The sequence below is a fragment of the Thunnus maccoyii genome, chromosome 10 (genome assembly GCF_910596095.1).
Source record: "Thunnus maccoyii chromosome 10, fThuMac1.1, whole genome shotgun sequence".
NCBI lineage: Eukaryota > Metazoa > Chordata > Actinopteri > Scombriformes > Scombridae > Thunnus > Thunnus maccoyii.
The window spans coordinates 5,793,136-5,812,850 of NC_056542.1; the positions used below are offsets into that span (position 1 = coordinate 5,793,136).

General features: G+C 37.1%; 2 protein-coding genes across 2 annotated transcripts; both read left to right on the forward strand.

Moving 5' to 3' along the window:
* The first annotated feature begins 3,883 nt into the window (after positions 1-3,883).
* On the forward strand, positions 3,884-7,726 carry LOC121905162 (fucolectin-7-like). Its single transcript, XM_042423191.1, has 5 exons — positions 3,884-3,948; positions 4,602-4,899; positions 5,558-5,712; positions 7,102-7,381; positions 7,558-7,726. The coding sequence occupies exons 1-5, from the start codon at positions 3,888-3,890 to the stop codon at positions 7,706-7,708; spliced, it is 945 nt and encodes a 314-aa protein (XP_042279125.1). The 5' UTR covers positions 3,884-3,887; the 3' UTR covers positions 7,709-7,726.
* A 5,102-nt stretch (positions 7,727-12,828) lies between these two features.
* Positions 12,829-17,673, forward strand: LOC121905161 (fucolectin-7-like). Its single transcript, XM_042423189.1, has 5 exons — positions 12,829-13,243; positions 13,898-14,192; positions 14,853-15,007; positions 16,379-16,658; positions 16,835-17,673. Exons 1-5 carry the CDS (start codon positions 13,180-13,182, stop codon positions 16,983-16,985), a joined length of 945 nt encoding a protein of 314 aa, XP_042279123.1. The 5' UTR covers positions 12,829-13,179; the 3' UTR covers positions 16,986-17,673.
* The last annotated feature ends 2,042 nt before the right edge of the window (positions 17,674-19,715 follow it).

The window sequence follows — 19,715 nt, forward strand, 5'->3', positions numbered from 1 at the left end:
GTGTCCATGACTCCTGAAAAAACACATTTGTTCTATAGCTACTAGATACTACATGAAGAGCTGAATTTGTCATACTTCCTCCAATTCATGATATTATGTATGCTGCAAAACATGAACCTTTTGCTATTGATTTCACATAATTCTTTTTTTCTGTTTTTAATGTATGGGTTTGGCACCTGGACATTGGTTCTGGCAATTCCCACATTTTAATCTATTATCCAATATGTTTGAATTTCTGTACAGCCTTCTACCCAATAACAACTGTACACCTATCCTAAGGAGACTACATATGTGTGTTTGCCTTATGCCTTTGTCCTCTTTGGTTCTGATGTAGACCCAGTAGTGTTGAAACATTAGTCTGCTTGAATTATTAAAGGCTGCATATCAATCAGTGTGGTCCTGTCTTTTCTCTCTGAAGTGTGCTGTGGGTTTATCAGAGCCTTTTGAGTAGTGAGACTAAACCATACAAATGTGTAAAACCAGAACAATAAACAAAACAGGCTAAAGGGCTCTGTTGGTGATAATTATGTTTGTCACTACAAGTGACACTTTTCACATTACGCATAATAATGTCATTCAGCGTATTCATCTGTATACTAAGAAAATACATAGGAAACATGTGTAAATCATGTCATATCTTGTCTGTTTTTGATGAGAACATAAATGTGTTGTCACAATAGAACAATACTATAAATTTGAATTTCACTTTGTTGGTAAAATCACACATCTGAGCCACTCCATGGCTAAAATGAGCTCTTCTTTTAGAAACAAAATGTATATGCTAAATGTCTTTAAAGAAGCATCCTTTACACCACTCAGGGGTTTTTGTTTTTAAAAGCAAATTGTTTTATTGGCATATAAAATAGCCCCCCACCCCTCCGATTTCATCAAGTGGGGGACAATGATATAGTTTGATGTGGTTTGTTGTAAGATTCCATGTTGGTTTTCCTCCTGTCCTCCCAAATTTTTTAAGTCACCAGCCGCCACTGGTGTGGGGGTTGAATGCAGCTCATTTTTGTAGGATACAGCAGAAAGGCCTGTATACATACAGTAGATTATATACAAACTTTGTATGAAGTTTAGTGTTATTATCATTTATTTTACAATAATTATAGGTCTTATATGTATAATTCAGTAGTGGGGATGACCTATGAGGGGAAGGGAAAAAATTGAGTGAGGGTGTCAGTTTAGTGATAAAGTGCAGTAGAAAAATACAATTAAAACTAAAATTTGTAGCTCTGTACTGCAGTTTTTCCTTTATTAGGCCCTGAGAACCTAGCAGTTCGCTCACACTCTCCATTCAAATGTATGAGTGTTTTTCTGTGTCCAGTGCAGTTACTTATTGTCTCTCCACACCTGACAGTGCATATTTCAATCAAACTTTGACCAGGTCATGTGGGTTAAAAGTCTTTACTTTTCTAAAAATAGACTTCACGAAAATTAGGAAATTAATTTGTCTTACACACAAACTCATCAAGAGTTTTCAATTTATTAATTGAAATTCAAGTGAATGGGCCCAAAACATAATTTTGATGACACAGGTGTGAGCAAGACAGAAATGTCTCACCCTGCAGAAAATTCTCATCCTTACACCGTTGAGATTTGATATTTGGCTATGACAGAGGAAGTTGCTATAACTTTATTGTAAATGCTCTAGTCTGCACCAAACTTTACATGTTTAATAAGACTCCCGGCCTGAGCACGTCTACATGCCAATATTCCATCAGTGATGCAAACTGGCTGAATAGTGCTCCCTACGAAATTTCAGCGAAGCAGCCCCAGCAGCAGGAAAAATAGTGGACAAAGGACGTGATGTTTATCTCCTTCTTGCACTCTCTGAAAACAGCCCGGGTCTGACGACATCTACATGCCTGTGACAGAAGCCCTTCGATTGCACCGCAGCTCAACATGCGTGGAGGCACGAGGGCCCGTTTGTTGCTGCTTGCAGCTTTAATTTCTATTGATTTTAATGATTAATAATTATCTTTATGTAGCCTAAACCAAATTCATGTTATTCAAATGTTGCTGCAGTTGCAGGCAGCATTTTTGCATGTTTCCAAGCCTCAGGCAATTTATTTTTATTCTCAGATTACGCTGAATTATGGCTGAAACTGCTACTAGGCCTTTAAGCAGTACTTTATTCTCTGACACACTGGTGTCATATGAAAAGTACAGAATTTGACCAGCCTTCTCCTTTTAAAGGACTCTTTTAAACCAGCAAACAATGCTGGATTGAACCTTTAAGAATAGCACATATGTTACTGCTGTTTGCAGTCTGCGTGAGTCGAGGGCTTTAGATAAACTTTCAATGGATCTAATACACACTTTCTCTATAGACTGCTGTTATCACAACAGCTGTCTCTGGGGTATTTATTTTTCCCATCCTGCCTTCAGCTACACGCTCACTTCCCCAGTCCCCTGCATGTCCATGGAACTCACCATTCCCTGCCATTCATCACCTGTCCATTAATTACCTGACCTCCAGAAGACCCTGTACTTTCTCCTCTTTCCCAGTCACCTCTCCAATCACCCTGTACCTGCAACAGTCATCACCTGATTGTTATCTGCCAGCACACATGCTCTTTTTTTTCCTGATCACTTCATTATTACTCCATTGTGTAAATATATCTGCCCACTTATTATTGTCCTCTGCCAGATTGCCAATGTTGCTGTGTTCCTTTGCACTCAGGCACTAAACCTGGTCCTGGATCCTGTATAGACTAGAAAAGTTTATTTGCATATCACATTTTATACACAAGGGGAATTCAAGGTGCTTTACATAATGCATAAAATATTAAAAAAAGGAAAACAGCATAAATACAGGATATGTAAAGATGGAAGAGCAAGATGGTTGATGAGGAGTACTTAAAGAGGAATTTCACTGCTGTAAATATGATGATTTATAAAACTAGGTCACCTACAGTACGTAATAGAAATGTGCAATTATTTTCAAAATTGGTGTCCTATGACTAGATAAAACTGAGAAAAAGGCTGTAGATTCCCTTATTGCTCTAAAGGGGGAAATCCTACAACAACCAGGATACATGGCACGTAGCCGGTCCAAGGCCACTGATGGTGTGTTTATAGAACGCAGGTGGTGAATACGTTTCCTAGCACAGCAGCCAGTTATCAAAGACAAAGTTACCATTGAGCAGCATTATATTTCTTTACACGAGTCAAGGGCTTTGGCCAAGCTTTAGTTTACTTAACACACCTCACACTTTCTCCATGGTCTGCTATATTGTGTCATATGTTGTCCAGTGCCCTGTTTTTATGGCTGCATGCCTTTATGAACGCACTATAACATCTTCCTAGTAACTGTAAAATTTAATGCAGTATTCAGTTTAAATATTGACATACAAAACTTCAAACAAAATCAATGGAACTACAGTTGTCATCTTTTAATTTACAACACCATCTACAGTTGCCCATGCCCGCTCCACTTGACAGTTGAAATTAGTCTTATCTAAACATAAGACTGTTGTATATCAGCAATAAACAGCACATGCCATGATAAGACGTGCACATAAATATCCCTGTGTAGTCCACATCAAATCATATTCATCGGCACAGCGCAGAGAGCGGCTTCTCATCTTCCGCTGAGTTTATTTTGCATGTCAAGGTATGTGGTTGTAGCTGAATAGCCATGCTCTCAAATATGCAATTTGGAGGGTTATTTCATTTTTGTGTGGATTGTCGGTTAATATAATTACTTAATATCTATCAGTCATTCATTTTAGAAAAGTAACTTCATTTTTATGCCCTTTGAATATCCAGGTTCTGGAACAAAGCATTAGATTGTTGGTCAGGGATAAACTTCATAATGATATAATGTAAATTTCTTCAGTGTAATTCTATTATTGACTCTGTAATCTGTCTCCAGAACAATGAGACGTTCAGTTCTGCTGTTGCTGCTCTTCCTGGGGACGTGCTCGGCTTCTACCTATAGTAAGTATGATCTGGCCATGTCTGTGATATCTGTGTTGTTAGACATTAACAAGTATAATAAAAAAAAAATAAAAATGGATAATTAGTTGTATATATAATAAAAAGATGGTGGAGTGATATTAAAGATTGGATGTGTTAAGTAGATTTATTCAATTTTTTTTTTAATATCACTGTGATCTCTGGTCTAAAGTCTCAACTACAAACTAAAAAAAAAGTTGGTGACTTGCTGGTGAATAAAGTGGAGCATTAAGCAGCTAAAGCGCCAGATATAACAAAGGTAAAGGTGGAAATATTGGCCTTACACCAGGTGAACAGCAACAAGACTGAACAAGAAGCAACTTTTTGCTAAATGTTCTCCATATCAACTGAAAGGTGATGATAAGTCATTGTTGTGTTCACAACTTGTCACCACTGCCTGCAAAATTTTATTTTTCACACAACGATTGCAAGGTAAACAGCAGAATTACAGCATCAGTCTGGACCAAAGTGGTCCAGACTGATGTCCAGCTAACATGGCTGAAAACAAAGCATTCAAATCACACTAATGCAGATCACAGGATGGGAATACAGAGGCTCTCAGGTGTGATATAAATTCCTCCACAGGGATAATCAACATTAAACTTTGGAAAAAAATGTGTGTATTTCTTTCACAGAAAATGTGGCCTTGCGTGGAAAAGCAACTCAGTCATACCGCTACCAGGGATCGCCTTGGTATGTTTTTGGAGCTGCTTCCAATGCCATTGATGGAAACCGTGAATCTGATTACATGGCCGGTTCATGCAGCCACACTATACCACAGACCAACCCCTGGTGGAGGGTGGACCTGATGGAGTCCTACGTGGTCACCTCTGTCATCATAACCAACAGAGGAGACTGCTGTGCAGACAGGATCAATGGGGCAGTGATTCACATCGGCAACTCTTTACAAGACAATGGTGCTGCAAACCCAGTGTAAGTGAATATCCAGTAATTACTCATTAGATTCAGGACTTCTCCCTGGAAAGTGTTGAGCAGATGTTGTAAACCACACAGATCCTGATGTAGCCCATCTACCCTCTATATATGTAGATGGGGCCCTGAGTTCTTCATCCCAATTAACTTTGATATGGTAACTCTGATTAACTTAATGTTATTTATATTGGTTCACTCTAGCAAATGTATACCTCCCAGATATAACTAAATATTGTGAGACCACAATATAGCAAATAATTGAGTGTACTAGCCCTTTAACACAGTATAGAGGTAACATCTTACTTTAATTGTAAGGCAAAAATAAATTAAAAAAATAATATTAACTTAAACCTTAAGAGTGTTCTCTATTTTCATTTCAAATGACATCACACCTTTTTAGTAGTCCTTATTTCAGGTCATGTAATCTCCCACCGTACCTGTGAAACCCTTTTCTGCCATCAGGTGTTTGTTGTTTAGCTGGACAACATGTTGCTTAGTAATGCAGGCAGCAGAAATTCTAAGACACATGAACTATATTTAATATGTAATAAAAAAATATTAATAATCTAATAAAAGTAATAGAAGTTTTTTTTTAAATACATAAAATAACCTTTAAAGTACTTTAGTTATAAAATGGTTTCCTCTCTCTCTCTTTTAGGGTTGGTGTAATTCCTAGTATCCCAGCAGGCAGGTCTTATACAGTAACTGTTACAAAACACGTGGAGGGACGTTATGTGACTGTGGTTTTACCTGGTCAAGGAAGGATCCTCACACTCTGTGAAGTGGAAGTCTACGGGTACCGTGCCCCAACTGGTGAGAATTGAATATGTGACTGAAGCCACACAAATTTAATTTGCTAGGTGATGCTGGCACCTCATTTTCTTTACAGCTGTGGTCACAGCACAACTCTCCGTTTGAGGCCCCATTTACACCTGGTATTAACATGTGTTCCCTATCTGGATACATTATCTGGATACTGAAATCCAATCAATCAGTCTTTGCATTTACACCTGGTTTTAAAATGTGTTCTCATTGTGTTCTCTCAACGCATTGTGATTGGAATGTGATCGGATCAGCAAGATAACATTTGGAGGTTGTTAGGCTCGCATTGTGATCAGATCTCAGCCAGGTGTAAATGCAATCTGTACATTATGAACAGTGATTTAGAAAAGAACGGCATCTGTTCATGGTCACAGTTTGCTTTACCTGGGATGCAGATGATTGTTGACAAGTCTGCCAGATGCGCCTAGCTAATTTGCATATTGAAATGTGATCATAATGTGGGCACAACTGAGAAAACACATTTTAATACCAGGTGTAAATGCAAAGACTCATGAATTGAATGTCATTATTCAGATAATGGATCCAGATTCAGAACACATGTTAATACCAGGTGTAAATGGGACCATAGTGATACTCAGAAGTATCTGGTCAGCTGGTTTATTTAGAAAAACAATGAACATCTTTTAAATTATTCATAGGAGATAAGAATTGATTAATTGTATGAAAAAAAACAATTTCACAAGAGTTACTGGGATTCTGGATAGTTGCCACAAAAATAATTTGAAAATGTTTTGAATGATAATAAGAAAAATTAACACTTTGGATTCTGATACATGGACTGCAGATATATAGCGCCTTTCTAGTCCTCCGACCACTCAAAGCGCTTTACACTGCATGCCAACATTCACCCATTCACAGACATAGTCATACACTGATGGCAGGTTTACCATGCAAGGTGCCAATGTGCTCATCAGGAGGAGTATCTAATGCATTCACACACACTCTCACATCAATGGCATGGCTTTCGGGAGCAATTTGGGGTTCAGTATCTTGCCCAAGGACATGTTGACATGTGGACTGGAAGAGCTGGGGATCGAACCGCTGATCTTCTGATTAGTGGACGACCCGCTCTACCTCTGAGACACAGCCACCCCTAAATACACAACATGAAATCTGGCACATTTTGTACTGCCAACCGCTGGTGCATCCTTCAAGATTTACAACAAGCATCCGCACAACTATACATAAACTCTCCATCTTTCACTGCAGTTACTTCTCACTACTGGAAAGGACAACAATGTGCAAATAATTGTGACTTTTAAGTTCAAACATCCACAAATTGACAAACACCTTATTCTGCAGATAGCAAGGAAAACTAGGTATCAGTGGTGATGTTTGCAACTGTGTCCTTTTGTACAGGAGAGAACCTGGCACTCCAAGGAAAAGCCACACAGTCATCACTGTATCCATCTGGCATAGCATATAATGCTATAGATGGGAATCGTGCCAACAATTGGGAAGAGGCTTCTTGCTCTCACACAAACTACAACTTCGGTCCCTGGTGGCGTCTGGACCTACAGAAAACCCATAAAGTGTTTTCTGTTAAGATAACCAACAGAGATACACAAGCACAACGACTCAATGGAGCTGAGATCCGCATTGGAGATTCTACTGCAAACAATGGCAACAACAATCCCAGGTAGTTTACAGTCCATTAAATAAAATACTACTATGACTAACATTTTGTCATTAATGGATATTTGTCATTAGGTTTGTTAGCAGTAACTTATATTTATATTAACCTTTAAAAGCAAATATGAGTTTCCATGTATTGATCACTCAATAAGTTAAGAAAATAATTTCTTTTTCTCCTAGGTGTGCTGTGATCACACACATCCCTGAAGGTTCTACCCAAACGTTCCAGTGTAATGGGATGGACGGCCGCTATGTTAACATAGTCATTCCTGGAAGAGCCGAGTACCTGACCCTGTGTGAGGTGGAGGTGTATGGCTCTAGACTGGATTAGATCTCATGAGGTTCAAAATGACAATTTACATAGCTGTTATTTAGCTGATGGTCTTTTATAGATTCTGGTTGCAATCATAGCTTAAGCTTCACTTATGACATTGACATCATTAGAGACAACATATGGTTAGATCATATTAAAGCTGCATTAATAAAGTTTGACCACTAGGGGGCAGAATAATTCCAAAATAACCTGACAAACAGCCCTGACAACATCATTTAGCTGAATAAAATTGTTATGGCTAACATGTTAGCAAACAGTTGCCCGCAGGATGAATGTGAATCCAATATTCAGTCTCCTTTTAGCTCTAGTTTGGTGTCCATGACTCCTGAGAAAAATATATGTTCTATAGCTACTAGATACTAGATGAAGAGCTGAATTTGTCATACTTCCTCCAGTTCATGATATTATGTCTGCTGCAAAACATGAACCTTTTGTACTTGATTTCACATAATTCTTGTTTTTCTGTTTTTAATGTATGGGTTTGGCACCTGGACATTGGTTCTGGCAATTCCCACCTTTTAATCTATTATCCAATGTGTTTGAATTCCTGTTCAACCTTCTACCCAGCAACAAATGTACATCTATCCTAAGTTGACTACATACATGTGTTTGCTTTATGCCTTTGTCCTCTTTGATTCTGATGTAGACCCAGTAGTGTTGAAACATTAGTCTGCTTGCATTATTAAAGGCTGCATATCAATCAGTGTGGTCCTGTCTTTTCTCTCTGAAGTGTGCTGTGGGTTTATCAGAGCCTTTTGAGTAGTGAGACTAAACCATACAAATGTGTAAAACCAAAACAAGAAGCAAAACAGGCTAAAAGGCTCTGTTGGTGATAATTATGTGTCCGTCACTACGAGTAACACTTTTCACATCAAGCATAATAATGTCATTCAGTGTACTGTAAATATCAACATTGGAGCTGGCTGCACCGGCTGTAGAGTTGTAGGCAGAAGGTGAGGTGTGGACTATTTTGATAAGATAAGATGCATTTTTTTGTCCCCGTGGGCAACTTTGTTCTGGATACAGCACTGTAGTTTCACACCTGATTGTCATCTGCCAGTACACCTGCCCCTCATTCCCATGGTCAGTCAGTTGTTCATATATATACCTACCCACTTACCTTTGTCTTTGGCCAGATCATCAACATTGTTTCGAGCCTTTTCGTTTAGCCACCTGGACCTTTTACTGAACATAAATATTCCTGTGTGGTCCACATCAAATTATATTCATCAGCACAGCACAGATAGTGGCTGCTAATCTTTCTCTAAGTTTATTTTGCATGTCAAGGTATGTGGTTGTAGCTGAATAGCCATGCTCTCAAATACACAGTTTGGAGGGTTATTTCATTTTTCTGTGTATTGTCGACTACATATAATTACTTTTATAATTAATTTTGCATTTAAGTAATTTCATTTTTCTGCACTTTGGATATCCAACTTCAGGAACAAAGAATTAGATTGTTTTTCAGCAATAAACTTCATACAGTCATAATAATGACAATGTAAATTTCTTCAGTGTAATTCTATTATTGACTCTGTAATCTGTCTCAACCAGAATAATGAAACATGGTTCAGTTTTGCTTTTGCTGTTATTTCTGGGGACATGCTGGGCTTACATCTATTGTATGTATGATGTGGCTATAACATTAACAGGTATAAATGCAAAAAAAAGAAAACAGCATCCTGGTGCCCTAAAATGGATGATTACTTAGTGAAAATAATAAATTACTATACTACTATAAAAGTTACTATATCTTTATTACTCTATATTTCCTCTTTCTGTTCCAAGAGTAACAAAATAACAACATAAAGTAACAACTTTTTTCTAAAAGACTGTACCTGTGGAAGATATCCACTTTATTTGACTATCTCAGATGGCTGAAGCCTCATGTTATCTTCAGATAAACTTTTAAATGTGATTTTGCATAGATTGAGGACTGGATGTTGTCCAGATTTGGGAGAATCTTCTAATAGCCAGCATGAACAGGAGGAATGACTGCAACAAGCAGTCAGTGTTCATATGGGCACCTGACTGTTGTTTTAATACTACTACTACTACTACTAATAATAATAATAATAATGATAATAATTAACTTTATTTATATAGCACCTTTCATAACATAACATGCCACTCAAAGTGCTTTACAGAAAAAAAATATAAAATATAAAATATCTAAAAATACAAGTAACATAATTTTCATTATTATTGAAATTATACATAACTATCACGGCCAAATCATCTAAGTTATCTTTAGCTCATACAGTCTATGCTTTAGTTTGGTTAGCACATGCACATTCAATATGTTAGCAGCTAGTAGTTAGCAATGCAACACACCTCTGCTTTTCTCATACAGAGTTAATATATTTGAATGGATAGTTAGTCCTTGTTTTATTTTTGTTATCCTCGTTTTAAGAAATATGCCATCATTGACTGGCTTGACATCCTCCACAGAGGCCAAGAGTGAGTTTAAATATCATGGAAATATCTGGAAATCAGATCCTGCCTATTGTGATTTCAGCATAATGTAATTTTTAATTTGAGAATGATATATGATTATTAACTCCAGTATGCATGCCTCTGATTTACTGTAGCATTAAACACTATTAGAAGAACAAGCGGTTTATGTGAAAGAATTCCAGAGTTAAGTTTTTTTGTTAACATACAAGTAAAGACCTTTACCTTACATCACATTAGGTTTTATTTAATGCTGTTAAAGAAAATATACATTACATAACAAGACAAATGCAATTTTCATATAGTCATCGGCAGTTGACATCAGTTAATGTTAAATACAGAAGCTGTGCTTCTCTAAGAACTTCAGAACTTATTCTTAAACACCAAACTGAGTGACAGTTTATGCCAATAAGTTTAAGGCTAAAATATTTTTGTCCCTGACAAGTGTTAATTAACTAGTGGTGTAAATGATTGTAGTTGATTCGTGATCCGTACGGATCGCCCCCCACGGTTCAGCTGGTATATGGACTTTGGATTAATTGCAAACTTTAATGTCTCATCCAAGACAAAGTCAACAAACTGCTGTAAGCACAAGTCATGGGCACACAGCGTGTCGCTAACAGGGATTTTGAAGGGTAACGACCAAACCAGCATCTAACGGGTCTGAAGTGACATCTGTATGTTTACACGCTGTTTGATGTGCTGCAGCTGATTAGCATCTAGCTGCTAAATGACGTTAGCGATCAATGTTTGTCTGGTGGCTCGTTCAACAAGCTGCAGGAAAAGACGTGTGTTCATGTTTCTAAGTTATCATCAAGTTTTGGTGATGTGGACAGAGGCTGTTTCATTCACTATCGTGTTTAAAAGAGGAAGGTATCATGCCTCCTATTGCAATAATTGAGCATTGAATATTTTCTATATTTTATTTTATTTTGTTTAAACATTGGACATCTTAAATGTTGTTTTCATTTAAGACCATGGTCAAAAGTTCCTTGCTGTTTCTTGCTGTAAGTGTGTTACAGAATAAATGGAAAACAGAGTTTTATTTGTTTGACTCAAATCCGTGATACGATCCGAACCGTGAGTTTTGTGATCCGTTGCACCCCTAGTGTCAACATGTCAGCTTTGTAGACTATATTGTGTATGTCGTGCACATAAGATAAGAGTGTGTAAGTCATGTATTTGAAACATGTATTAATACTTTCTGATGTGAACCTACACTTTTAGATCTGTGAATGTTTTTAGTGTTCAGTCGAAAGAAGGACTTTTGATTGCTTTCCAAATACTACGACTGAAGGCTTGTTACAATAAGGTGAATCCAATAATTAACCACGTAGTCACATTTAAAAAGTCACACATCTTGACATACTATATCTCTAAAAATGCAAGTAACATAATTTTCATTATTATTGAAATTATACATAACTATCACGGCCAAATCATCTAAGTTATCTTTATCTCATACAGTCTATGCTTTAGTTTGGTTAGCACATACACATTCAATATGTTAGCAGCTGGTAGTTAGCAATGCAACACACCTCTGCTTTTCTCATACAGAGTTAATATATTTGAATGGATAGTTAGTCCTTGTTTTATTTTTGTTATCCTCGTTTTAAGAAATATGCCATCATTGACTGGCTTGACATCCTCCACAGAGGCCAAGAGTGAGTATAAATATCATGGAAATATCTGGAAATCAGATCCTGCCTATTGTGATTTCAGCATAATGTAATTTTTAATTTGAGAATGATATATGATTATTAACTCCAGTATGCATGCCTCTGATTTACTGTAGCATTAAACACTATTAAAAGAACAAGCGGTTTATGTGAAAGAATTCCAGAGTTAAGTTTTTTTAACATACAAGTAAAGACCTTTACCTTACATCACATTAGGTTTTATTTAATGCTGTTAAAGAAAATATACATTACATAACAAGACAAATGCATTTTTCATATAGTCACCGGCAGTTGACATCAGTTAATGTTAAATACAGAAGCTGTGCTTCTCTAAGAACTTCAGAACTTATTCTTAAACACCAAACTGAGTGACAGTTTATGCCAATAAGTTTAAGGCTAAAATATTTTTGTCCCTGACAAGTGTTAATTAACTAGTGGTGTAAATGATTGTAGTTGATTCGTGATCCGTACGGATCGCCCCCCCACGGTTCAGCTGGTATATGGACTTTGGTTTAATTGCAAACTTTAATGTCTCATCCAAGACAAAGTCAACAAACTGCTGTAAGCACAAGTCATGGGCACACAGCGTGTCGCTAACAGGGATTTTGAAGGGTAACGACCAAACCAGCATCTAACGGGTCTGAAGTGACATCTGTATGTTTACACGCTGTTTGATGTGCTGCAGCTGATTAGCATCTAGCTGCTAAATGACGTTAGCAATCAATGTTTGTCTGGTGGCTCGTTCAACAAGCTGCAGGAAAAGACGTGTGTTCATGTTTCTAAGTTATCATCAAGTTTTGGTGATGTGGACAGAGGCTGTTTCATTCACTATCGTGTTTAAAAGAGGAAGATATCATGCCTCCTATTGCAATAATTGAGCATTGAATATTTTCTATATTTTATTTTATTTTGTTTAAACATTGGACATCTTAAATGTTGTTTTCATTTAAGACCATGGGCAAAAGTTCCTTGCTGTTTCTTGCTGTAAGTGTGTTACAGAATAAATGGAAAACAGAGTTTTATTTGTTTGACTCAACAATTAACCACTAACCATTTTGCATGTCAAGGTATGTGGTTGTAGCTGAATAGCCATGCTCTCAAATATGCAATTTGGAGGGTTATTTCATTTTAGTGCGGATTGTCGGTTAATATAATTACTTAATATCTATCAGTCATTCATTTTAGAGAAGTAATTTCATTTTTATGCCCTTTGAATATCCAGGTTCTGGAACAAAGCATTAGATTGTTGGTCAGGGATAAACTTCATAATGATATAATGTAAATTTCTTCAGTGTAATTCTATTATTGACTCTGTAATCTGTCTCAACCAGAACAATGAAACACGGTTCAGCTCTGCTGTTGCTGCTCTTCCTGGGGACGTGTTCAGCTTCCACCTATCGTAAGTATGATCTGGCTATGTCTGTGATATCTGTGTTATAAGACATTAACAAGTATAATAAAAAAAAAAAAGGATAATTAGTTGTATATATAATAAAAAGATGGTGGAGTGATATTAAAGATTGGATGTGTTAAGTAGATTTATTCAATTTTTTTTAATATCACTGTGATCTCTGGTCTAAAGTTTCAACTACAAACTAAAAAAAAAGTTGGTGACTTGCTGGTGAATAAAGTGGAGCATTTAGCAGCTAAAGCGCCAGATATAACAAAGGTAAAAGTGGAAATATTGGCCTTACACCAGGTGAACAGCAACAAGACTGAACAAGAAGCAACTTTTTGCTAAATGTTCTCCATATCAACTGAAAGGTGATGATAAGTCATTGTTGTGTTCACAACTTGTCACCACTGCCTGCAAAATTTTATTTTTCGCACGATTGCAAGGTAAACAGCAGAATTACAGCATCAGTCTGGACCAAAGCGGTGGACCAAATGTCCCTATGGCCACTCTGCTAACATGGCTGAAAACAAAGCATTCAAATCACACTAATGCAGATCACAGGATGGGAATACAGAGGCTCTCAGGTGTCATATAAATTCCTCCACAGTAATAATAAACATTAAGCTTTGGGAAAAAAATGTGTGTATTCTTTCACAGAAAATGTGGCCTTACGTGGCAAAGCAACTCAGTCATACCGCTACGAGGGATCGCGGGATGTTTTTGGGGCTGCTTACAATGCCATTGATGGAAACCGTGAATCTCATTTCCCTGCCGGTTCATGCAGCCACACTATAGAACAGACCAACCCCTGGTGGAGGGTGGACCTGCTGGAGTCCTACGTGGTCACCTCTGTCATCATCACCAACAGGGAAGACTGCTGTGCAGACAGGATTAATGGGGCAGAGATTCACATCGGCAACTCTTTACAAGACAATGGTGCTGCAAACCCAGAGTAAGTGAACATCCAGTAATTACTCATTAGATTCAGGACTTCTCCCTGGAAAGTGTTGAGCAGATGTTGTAAACCACACAGATCCTGATGTAGCCCATCTACCCTCTATATATGTAGATGGGGCCCTGAGTTCTTCATCCCAATTAACTTTGATATGGTAACTCTGATTAACTTAATGTTATTTATATTGGTTCACTCTAGCAAATGTATACCTCCCAGATATAACTAAATATTGTGAGACCACAATATAGCAAATAATTGAGTGTACTAGCCCTTTAACACAGTATAGAGGTAACATCTTACTTTAATTGTAAGGCAAAAATAAATAAAAAAAATAATATTAACTTAAACCTTAAGAGTGTTCTCTATTTTCATTTCAAATGACATCACACCTTTTTAGTAGTCCTTATTTCAGGTCATGTAATCTCCCACCGTACCTGTGAAACCCTTTTCTGCCATCAGCTGTTTGTTGTTTAGCTGGACAACATGTTGCTTAGTAATGCAGGCAGCAGAAATTCTAAGACACATGAACTATATTTAATATGTAATAAAAAAATATTAATAATCTTATAAAAGTAATAGAAGTTTTTTTTTTTTAATACATAAAATAACCTTTAAAGTACTTTAGTTATAAAATGGTTTCCTCTCTCTCTCTTTTAGGGTTGGTGTAATTCCTAGTATCCCAGCAGGCAGGTCTTATACAGTAACTGTTACAAAACACGTGGAGGGACGTTATGTGGCTGTGGTTTTACCCGGTCAAGAAAGGATCCTCACACTCTGTGAAGTGGAAGTCTACGGGTACCGTGCCCCAACTGGTGAGAATTGAATATGTGACTGAAGCCACACAAATTTAATTTGCTAGGTGATGCTGGCGCCTCATTTTCTTTACAACACTCCGTTTGAGGCCCCATTTACACCTGGTATTAACATGTGTTCCCTATCTGGATACATTATCTGGATACTGAAATCCAATCAATCAGTCTTTGCATTTACACCTGGTTTTAAAATGTGTTCTCATTGTGTTCTCTCAACGCATTGTGATTGGAATGTGATCGGATCAGCAAGATAACATTTGGAGGTTGTCAGGCTCGCATTGTGATCAGATCTCAGCCAGGTGTAAATGCAATCTGTACATTATGAACAGTGATTTAGAAAAGAAAGGCGTCTGTTCATGGTCACAGTTTACTTTACCTGGGATGCAGATGATTGTTGACAAGTCTGCCAGATGCGCCTAGCTAATTTGCATATTGAAATGTGATCATAATGTGGGCACAACTGAGAAAACACATTTTAATACCAAGTGTAAATGCAAAGACTCATGAATTGAATGTCATTATTCAGATAATGGATCCAGATTCAGAACACATGTTAATACCAGGTGTAAATGGGACCATAGTGATACTCAGAAGTATCTGGTCAGCTGGTTTATTTAGAAAAACAATGAACATCTTTTAAATTATTCATAGGAGATAAGAATTGATTAATTGTATGAAAAAAAACAATTTCACAAGAGTTACTGGGATTCTGGATAGTTGCCACAAAAATAATTTGAAAATGTTTTGAATGATAATAAGAAAAATTAACACTTTGGATTCTGATACATGGACTGCAGATATATAGCGCCTTTCTAGTCCTCCGACCACTCAAAGCGCTTTACACTGCATGCCAACATTCACCCATTCACAGACATAGTCATACACTGATGGCAGGTTTACCATGCAAGGTGCCAATGTGCTCATCAGGAGGAGTATCTAATGCATTCACACACACTCTCACATCAATGGCATGGCTTTCGGGAGCAATTTGGGGTTTAGTATCTTGCCCAAGGACATGTTGACATGTGGACTGGAAGAGCTGGGGATCGAACCGCTGATCTTCTGATTAGTGGACGACCCGCTCTACCTCTGAGACACAGCCACCCCTAAATACACAACATGAAATCTGACACATTTTGTACTGCCAACCGCTGTGCATCCTTCAAGATTTACAACAAGCATCCGCACAACTATACATAAACTCTCCATCTTTCACTGCAGTTACTTCTCACTACTGGAAAGGACAACAATGTGCAAATAATTGTGACTTTTAAGTTCAAACATCCACAAATTGACAAACACCTTATTCTGCAGATAGCAAGGAAAACTAGGTATCAGTGCTGATGTTTGCAACTGTGTCCTTTTGTACAGGAGAGAACCTGGCACTCCAAGGAAAAGCCACACAGTCATCACTGTATCTATCTGGCATAGCATATAATGCTATAGATGGGAATCATGCCAACAATTGGGATGAGGCTTCTTGCTCTCACACAAACTACAACCTCAGTCCCTGGTGGCGTCTGGACCTACAGAAAACCCATAAAGTGTTTTCTGTTAAGATAACCAACAGAGATACACACGCACAACGACTCAATGGAGCTGAGATCCGCATTGGAGATTCTGCTGCCAACAATGGCAACAACAATCCCAGGTAGTTTACAGTCCATTAAATAAAATACTACTATGACTAACATTTTGTCATTAATGGATATTTGTCATTAGGTTTGTTAGCAGTAACTTATATTTATATTAACCTTTAAAAGCAAATATGAGTATCCATGTATTGATCATTCAATAAGTTAAGAAAATAATTTCTTTTTCTCCTAGGTGTGCTGTGATCACACACATCCCTGAAGGTTCTACCCAAACGTTCCAGTGTAATGGGATGGACGGCCGCTATGTTAACATAGTCATTCCTGGAAGAACCGAGTACCTGACCCTGTGTGAGGTGGAGGTGTATGGCTCTAGACTGGATTAGATCTCACGAGGTTCAAAATGACAATTTACATAGCTGTTATTTAGCTGATGTTCTTTTATAGATTCTGGTTGCAATCATAGCTTAAGCTTCACTTATGACATTGACATCATTAGAGACAACATATGATTAGATCATATTAAAGCTGCATTAATAAAGTTTGACCATTAGGGGGCAGAATAATTCCAAAATAACCTGACAAACAGCCCTGACAACATCATTTAACTGGCTAACATGTTAGCAAACAGTTGCCCGCAGGATGAATGTGAATCCAATATTCAGTCTCCTTTTAGCTCTAGTTTGGTGTCCATGACTCCTGAGAAAAATATCTGTTCTATAGCTACTAGATACTATATGAAGAGCTGAACTTATCATACTTCCTCCAGTTCATGATATTATGTCTGCTGCAAAACATGAACCTTTTGTACTTGATTTCACATAATTCTTGTTTTTCTGTTTTTAATGTATGGGTTTGGCACCTGGACATTGGTTCTGGCAATTCCCACCTTTTAATCTATTATCCAATGTGTTTGAATTCCTGTTCAACCTTCTACCCAGCAACAAATGTACATCTATCCTAAGTTGACTACATACATGTGTTTGCTTTATGCCTTTGTCCTCTTTGATTCTGATGTAGACACAGTAATGTTGAAACATTAGTCTGCTTGCATTATTAAAGGCTGCATATCAATCAGTGTGGTCCTGTCTTTTCTCTCTGAAGTGTGCTGTGGGTTTATCAGAGCCTTTTGAGTAGTGAGACTAAACCATACAAATGTGTAAAACCAAAACAAATAGCAAAACAGGCTAAAAGGCTCTGTTGGTGATAATTATGTGTCCGTCACTACGAGTAACACTTTTCACATCAAGCATAATAATGTCATTCAGTGTACTGTAAATATCAACATTGGAGCTGGCTGCACCGGCTGTAGAGTTGTAGGCAGAAGGTGAGGTGTGGACTATTTTGATAAGATAAGATGCATTTTTTTGTCCCCGTGGGCAACTTTGTTCTGGATACAGCACTGTAGTTTCACACCTGATTGTCATCTGCCAGTACACCTGCCCCTCATTCCCATGGTCAGTCAGTTGTTCATATATATACCTACCCACTTACCTTTGTCTTTGGCCAGATCATCAACATTGTTTCGAGCCTTTTCGTTTAGCCACCTGGACCTGATACTGAACATAAATATTCCTGTGTGGTCCACATCAAATTATATTCATCAGCACAGCACAGATAGTGGCTGCTAATCTTTCTCTAAGTTTATTTTGCATGTCAAGGTATGTGGTTGTAGCTGAATAGCCATGCTCTCAAATACACAGTTTGGAGGGTTATTTCATTTTTCTGTGTATTGTCGACTACATATAATTACTTTTATAATTAATTTTGCATTTAAGTAATTTCATTTTTCTGCACTTTGGATATCCAACTTCAGGAACAAAGAATTAGATTGTTTTTCAGCAATAAACTTCATACAGTCATAATAATGACAATGTAAATTTCTTCAGTGTAATTCTATTATTGACTCTGTAATCTGTCTCAACCAGAATAATGAAACATGGTTCAGTTTTGCTTTTGCTGTTATTTCTGGGGACATGCTGGGCTTACATCTATTGTATGTATGATGTGGCTATAACATTAACAGGTATAAATGCAAAAAAAAGAAAACAGCATCCTGGTGCCCTAAAATGGATGATTACTTAGTGAAAATAATAAATTACTATACTACTATAAAAGTTACTATATCTTTATTACTCTATATTTCCTCTTTCTGTTCCAAGAGTAACAAAATAACAACATAAAGTCACAACTTTTTTCTAAAAGACTGTACCTGTGGAAGATATCCACTTTATTTGACTATCTCAGATGGCTGAAGCCTCAGATAAACTTAAATATAATATAATGCTGCTTAATACTAACTTTGTCTTTGATAACTGGCTGGTCTGCTGGAAAACGTATTCACCACCTGCGTTCTATAAACACACCATAAATGGCCTTGGACGGGCCGCATGCCATGCATCCTGGTTGTTGTAGGATTTCCCCCTTTAGATAAACTTTTAAATACGATTTTGCATAGATTGAGGACTAGATGTTGTCCAGATTTGGGAGAATCTTCTAATAGCCAGTATGAACAGGAGGAATGACTGCAACAAGCAAACCCGTTTCAGTGTTCATATGGGCACCTGACTGTTGTTTTAATACTACTACTACTACTAATAATAATAATAATAATAATAATAATGATGATAATAATTAACTTTATTTATATAGCACCTTTCATAACATAACATGCCACTCAAAGTGCTTTACAGAAAGAGGTACAAACAAACAAGCAAGCAAAAAAAAGATATTTTAAAATATTAAAAGAAAGGAGAAAGATAAATACAATAAACAATAAAAAAACTACACTGATAAAAAGATATAAGAGGATAAAAGGAAGTAAAATCATCAGATAAAAAAGATAAAAACAAGTAGTAATAAGCTGATAACAGTAAAAGGCAAATAAAAAGGTTGAGTTAATTAAAAGCAAGACCATAAATATAAGTTTTGAGGTGCTTCTTGAAAATATAACAGAGGATGCTTGTCTAATATATGGCGAGAGTTTGTTCCAGATCTTTGGTGCGTAGCTGCAAAAAGCTGCCTCACTATATTTTTTGCATTTTGTTTGTGGCACATTTAACAAGCCAGCGTTAAGCGACCTAAATGAACGGTTTGGAACATATTTTGACAAGAAA

Coding starts and splice junctions, on each gene's coding strand:
- LOC121905162 (XM_042423191.1), top strand. CDS start 3,888: ATGAGACGTTCAGTTCTGCTGTTGCTGCTCTTCCTGGGGACGTGCTCG. Junction 3,949..4,601: donor GTGCTCGGCTTCTACCTATA/GTAAGTATGATC, acceptor TTTCTTTCACAG/AAAATGTGGCCTTGCGTGGA. Junction 4,900..5,557: donor AATGGTGCTGCAAACCCAGT/GTAAGTGAATAT, acceptor TCTCTCTTTTAG/GGTTGGTGTAATTCCTAGTA.
- LOC121905161 (XM_042423189.1), top strand. CDS start 13,180: ATGAAACACGGTTCAGCTCTGCTGTTGCTGCTCTTCCTGGGGACGTGT. Junction 14,193..14,852: donor AATGGTGCTGCAAACCCAGA/GTAAGTGAACAT, acceptor TCTCTCTTTTAG/GGTTGGTGTAATTCCTAGTA. Junction 15,008..16,378: donor CGGGTACCGTGCCCCAACTG/GTGAGAATTGAA, acceptor CCTTTTGTACAG/GAGAGAACCTGGCACTCCAA.